This window comes from Stenella coeruleoalba, assembly GCF_951394435.1.
Source record: "Stenella coeruleoalba genome assembly, chromosome: 20".
Lineage (NCBI taxonomy): Eukaryota > Metazoa > Chordata > Mammalia > Artiodactyla > Delphinidae > Stenella > Stenella coeruleoalba.
This window is the reverse complement of record NC_137166.1, coordinates 56,349,467-56,355,632: the sequence shown is the minus strand read 5'-3', so window position 1 is coordinate 56,355,632 and position 6,166 is coordinate 56,349,467. Positions and strand designations below refer to the sequence as shown.

The following is a 6,166-nucleotide window of genomic DNA, read 5'->3' as shown; positions in this document are numbered from 1 at the left end:
TGGCTAAATATTCCCTATCTTTAAAAAAAAAATAAAAATATATATAATATATAATATATATATATATTATATATATGCTATATTCCCAGTGTTGTACACTACATCCTTGCAGCCTAATTTACACCCAAAAGTTTGTACCTCCTACTCCCCCACCCATATATTGCCCATCCCTGCCCTCTCCCGACTGGTAGCCACCAGTTTGTTCTCTATATCTGTGAGTCTGCTTCCTTTTTGTTATACTAGTTTGTTGTATTTTTTAGATTCCACATATAAGTGACATCATATGACATTTGTCTTTCTCTGTCTGACTTACTTCACTCAGTATGACAACCTCTAGGTCCATCCATGTTGCCACAAATGGCATTATTTCATTCTTTTTATGGCTAATATTCCATTGTATATACATACCACACCCTCTTTATCCATTTGTCTCTTGATGGACATGGGTTGCATCCATGTCTTGGCTATTGTAAATAATGTTGCTATGAACTTTGGGGTGCATGTATATTTCCGAATTAGTGTTTTTGGGTTCACTTGGGTGACAAGTTCTTCTCATCTCACAGAAGAGTTCAAAAGTCAACCATAGTTAATATGAGGATCCAGGGAGGTCAGTTGTTTTCCCAAGGTCTCCGAGTTACCTCGGAGAATAGAAAGTTGAATAGAAAGCCAAACCTTTCTGAAACCCACTTCTATCTGTCCTGATTTCTAAGTATTCTCTTTAGACATTCCCACTTGGGACTTACCCCACAGAGCCCTCTTGACTTCAGTGTCCTCAAGTCACAGACTTGCTCTCAAACTGTGCCAGGAGATGAAATGTCTCTATTTATATGGAGCTGGGGGAAATTCCAGGGGTCCCTGACTGTTACCCAGTAAGCAGAGTGATTGGGTTAATGTTGTGGAACGAACCATTTTGCATAATCCAGGTGGATTCAATTTTCCATGGAAACTTCACCAGGAGAAACCATGATTTATTCAAGAAGCTTCCATATTTGTTTTGTGGGAGACTTCTTTATTGTACTTTATTTATTCTAGACTTTTATGGATTACTTTTTTTTTTTTTTTTTTTTTGCGGTACGCGGGCCTCTCACTGTTGTGGCCTCTCCCGTTGTGGAGCACAGGCTCCCGACGCGCAGGCTCAGCGGCCATGGCTCACGGGCCCAGCCGCTCCGCAGCATGTGGGATCTTCCCGGACCGGGGCACGAACCCGTGTCCCCTGCATCGGCAGGCGGACTCTCAACCACTGCGCCACCAGGGAAGCCCTGGATTGCTTTTTTTGGGGGGGGGTCGGTGGGTGGGAAGTGGATTGGTATTCCTGGTTTAGTGAATTATTTTCTCATTTGTGTAAAGTGTTCTAGGGAGAAAGAGAATAGAGATCTGATAGTTGGTGGGTTACCTATTTTTTCTCATGTAAATAAGGCTTAAAAGACTTTTTTCTAGGACTTCCCTTATGGCACAATGGTTAAGAATCCTCCTGCCAAGGCAGGGGACAAGGATTTGGTCCCTAATCCAGGGAGATCCCACATGCTGCGGAGCAACTAAGCCCATGAGCCACAATGACGGAGCCTGCGCTCTAGAGCCAGCAAGCCACAACTACTGAAGCCGGCGTGCCTAGAGACTGTGCTCCGCAACAAGAGAAGCCACTGCAATGAGAAGCCCTCGCACTGCAATGAAGAGTAGCCCCCGCTCGACGCAATGAGAGGAAGCCCACATGCAGAAACAAAGGCCCAATGCAGCCAAAATAAATAAATAAAATTAATCAAAAGTTTAAAAAAATTTTTAAAGACTTTTTTTTTCCTAATATCAGCTGATGAGCTCAACTATAAGAACCTATTTCTGAGTAGACATTTAGAAAACCAGAGGTTGAACACCAGTAGGGAAAAAGAATGATGTCTATCAATTTAGGAAGCCTTCCGTTTTGTAAACACCTAAGGAAGCGATATCTGAACAAGTACAGAGGCGACATATTTCAACATAATAAAGGCCACATAGACAAGAACACAGCTATTATCTACTCCACGTAGAAGTCTTGGAGGAGGAAATACACAGAACACTCTTTGACAGAAAAGTGTTTGTTTATTTGAAATTTAAATGTCATTGGTTGGTTATCCTGTATTTAATCTGGCCACCCTACACGGAGCTTCCTATTTTACAATGAAATCATGCCTAACAGGAAGACAATCGACAGCAGCCTCAGTTTCATGATGAAGTACTGAAAACCAATGAAACACGACTTCATTGGAAGAAGAACACAGAGCAAAAGCTTATCAGAAAAGCATAGCCTACACTAAAGTAGAAAACAAAATCCAAAGGGAACTATAAGTTAGCACTCAAGGATCCTCCTAATTCACGTGAATGGAACCCCATTAGGTTCCAGTATAATCCTAAATTCTTCAAATGTCATCCTTTCTTGATATTACATAAGTAACAAATTGTCCTGAATTTCCTTCTTGGATCAGAAGGGACTGGCATCTGAGGGCAGGGACTGGGGCGAGTCATTTGGAATGTGTTTTCTGGTGGCGTCTGAAAGTCCCCAGCTGACAGAAGGCACTGTGACACTCGGGACACACGTAGGGTTTGAGCCCAGAGTGGGTGCGTCGGTGAACATTGAGGTTCCCTCTGTGGCTGAAGGCTTTGTCACAGTGCTCACATCGGAAAGGCTTCTCCTTGGTGTGGGTCCTTTTGTGAGCACGCAGCGTGGAGTCGTGGGTGAACTTCTTGGGGCAGAGATCACAGCAGTATGGCTTCTTGCCTGTGTGGATCCGCTCATGAGCTCGCAGGTCCGAAGACTGTATGAACCCTTTGTCACACGTGTTGCATCGAAAAGGTCTCTCTCCTGTGTGTGTCCTCTGGTGAAGGGTAAGCTGAGATGGATAAGGAAATCTCTTCTTGCATTCCCTACATTCATAGGGTGCCCATGCCTGGGCTTCTTTTCCCTCAGGAAGAATTTTGGGTCCCACCGTGCTAGGTGAACCAATGAAAAGGGACCCAAGTTGTCCTGAGAATTCTCCTTTGTCCAAAGATGTGGTTTCTTCTTGATGTACTTCCTGGAAACTGGGACTGTTGGCCTGTTTCCTTTTGAAACCTCTTAGACCTCTCAGAGAACCTTTTCTGTATCCGCTCTTTGTAGAAACTTCTCCCTCTGGAACACAAGAGGAAAACGTTCAGCATCCACATTTGAAATATGAATTCCTTCTTGGGGATTCTTCCCACCCTCTGCCCTCTCAGAATGTTCTGAAAAAGGAGATTCAGCACACAGCATTTAACAAGGAGCATTTTCCATGGTGCCAACCTCATTGAAACCCAGAGCTGATGTGGCAGAGAACTTCCCATCAACTAAACTACCTAAGAGTCTAGATTATGACACACTCTGGAAAGGGGATGATGGAGAAGGTTGGTTTGGAGAACCAACTCCCCCCGCTCACCCACCCAAGGGATGGTAATGCTGGGTACCCAGCCCCAAGCCACCATAGGAAGGGAGTCACTAACTCCTCTGAATTCCAAGTTTCCAGACTCACCAGGACCTTTCAGATGTTCCGGCTCTTGAGATTGATGGGTTCTTGTCTCTTCCGTGTGTTCCATCAGGTCTTTCTCCAAGTTCTCCTTGGATGTCAGACCCTCCATTTCACCTGTTTCAGGAAAGGTCTCTGGCAGGAGATCTTTCTGGTCCTGACAAGGAGCAACCAAGCAGAGTCAATAACCCATCTACCTTAGTCCATGGAAAGCTGTTTCCTCTTTCCCCATCCCTGTCATATCATGATCTAAGACTCCAACTTTCCTAATATCAGTTTGGGGGATATGCCCTGACTTCTTCTGGGCCACCCCCATCACCCCAATTGATAATCATCTCCTGATACCTAAGTCTGTCCTTGATCTCTACTGGCCACATCGTGCAATCAAGTCTTGATACCACAGTTGGCACTCTGAATTCTCAATGCATACATCTCTCTGTGTCATCTCAATACTCCCTGCCCCTGACTCTGGAAGCAAAGGACCCTGGGTACATTCTCCCAAGTTCATCACTTTTTCCTACTTGGTTTGAGTTCGTCCTTCTGATGGTGGTTACGCAGTACATGGTAAGATGATGAGCAGCATCCCTAGTCTCTACTCACTAGAAATCAGGAGCATCCCCTCCCCCACACCCAACCCCATTTGGACAAATCAGCTGTCTCCAGACATTCTCCAGTGTCCTCTAGGAGGAAAAATGAGTCGAATTGGGAACCACTCCTTCAACTCCAAGGGTTGACCATCTTGTGAACTATGAAGTGCCTCTGAGGAAAGCAACCATGTGGAAATCAGCTGTCAGTGCATTTACCCGCGGCAAACTGACCTAGCACCATTCCACTGAGGCAGGATTCCTTTCTCCCCACTCTTAAAACTACATGTATTCATGGCAAAGGGACAAAGACGGATGAGTCTTCATTCTCACACCAGCTGGAAAATGTCTAGGAACTGAAGGCATCCATGAAAATCCCTGAAGCCAATGGGTCCATTCCTGTCCTTTGCCAAAACTCCCAATTACTCTAGCAGCAATGTCCACCTGAACCTCTTCTAAGTTCTCCCAGACTCTCTCCAGAGACCAGGGCATCACACACTCACCTGCCTCCTTGACAGGCCCTTGGCTCCTGTCGGAATATGCAGCTCTCGTTTTTTCTGCTGGCCGTTCTCTGGAGGTATCTCACTCACAGGGGATCGGGGCTCCCTGCATTGGTCTCTCTCATCGTTCATGTCACTGGCCTCGGATTCAACCATCTCAGCTTCTGAGCTTCGCACAAGAAATTCCTGTCCTTGTATGCAGACTATGGTCTGTGAGGGAAAAAACTCAATCGAGATCAGTCTCCTATATGACCTGGAAAGCAGCTCTCAAGGCATCCAATGGCATCGTACCGTACAAGCGCACTTTTTTTTGTTTAAAAGATCTACATCCCTCAAGTTGGGACAGCCAAAAATAACTCTCAACGATGCCCAAAGAAACCTCTCACCCATTTGAATATCAGTGATTTAGAGTCAACCACTCAGATCCTATCTTGTTCAACCCCCAGCTTGCAGGTCCCATCCCATCTCTCCCTTTCCCATACCAATCCCAAGGTTCCTACTCACACACTTCTTGGGTTTCTGCTTATTTCTTAGCATGTCCTCCAAGGCTTTGCAACTCTGCACCCCCGTTTCCTTGACTAAGACCTGACACTCCAGCGGCATGCAGATCATAAACTGCTCCAGCACAAGCTTGTCCATCATCTGCTCCTTGGTGTGAAGATCTGGCCTCAACCACAGATGGCAGAGCTCACGGAGTCTCCTCAGATCCTGGACGGGGTCGGATTCCTCTGAGCTGATAAACGTTCTGAAGTGAACATGCCACGTTTCCTGGTCACAGTCTGGCTTTTCCACAAGTGTATCTTGGTGTGGCACAGACACTGGTGACTCTGATCCAGGGCCGTAGGGGAGTTTTCCTCGACTCCAGAAAAATATCTGGTCCTCAGCCATGTTGACAGAGAAATTTTCCAATAGGATTCTGAAGAAACACTTGTAGAGCTGGTGCCAATTGAACTCTGTGGAAAGGGATTTCCTCTGCTTCTTCTCAGCAATAGAGTCACTGTTCAGAACGCTGGGATAAAAAAAGAAAAGAAAAGAAAAGGAAAAGAATGAACAAGATGAGTTTCATTTTATTCCACCCTTCCCTCTCCCATACATCCCACATCCAAATACTGGACATCACCACCCCACTGGTTCAATATTTCATACCACAGACAATAATCCATTCTATTATAATTCTGACATCCACCTTTATAAGAAAACCAAAAAATGTCTGGTCAAAATATCCATAGCACCATGGTTCAGAAACCCTAGTTGAAAAAATGAACCACAGCACACCACACCACGGACTATGGAAACGTTCTTCTCATCTCACAGAAGAGTTCAACAATCAACCATAGTTAGTGTGGGGTTTGAGGGAGAACTGCTGCTTTCCCAAGGTCTCCGAGCGAATGCAAGGTGAATAGAAAACCAAACCTTTCTGAAACCCACCTCCATCTCTCCTGATTTCTAAGCATTCTCTTTAGACATTCCCACATGTCACTTACCTCTTGGAGCCCTCTTGCCTTCAGCCTCCTCAAGTCCGGGACTGGCTCTCAAAGTGTGTCTGGAGCTGAAATGTGTCTATTTATATAAG

The 6,166-nt window shown here is 45.3% G+C and overlaps 1 protein-coding gene across 1 annotated transcript; it reads right to left on the bottom strand.

Annotated features, from left to right (window-relative positions):
* Positions 1 to 2,492: 2,492 nt before the first annotated feature.
* Positions 2,493 to 5,868, bottom strand: ZSCAN5B (zinc finger and SCAN domain containing 5B; the record flags this gene model as incomplete). Its single annotated transcript, XM_079906687.1, has 4 exons — positions 5,098 to 5,868; positions 4,597 to 4,803; positions 3,423 to 3,666; positions 2,493 to 3,139 (listed from the first exon to the last, which is right to left on the bottom strand). The coding sequence occupies exons 1-4, from the start codon at positions 5,479 to 5,481 to the stop codon at positions 2,493 to 2,495; spliced, it is 1,482 nt and encodes a 493-aa protein (XP_079762813.1). The 5' UTR covers positions 5,482 to 5,868.
* Positions 5,869 to 6,166: the final 298 nt, after the last annotated feature.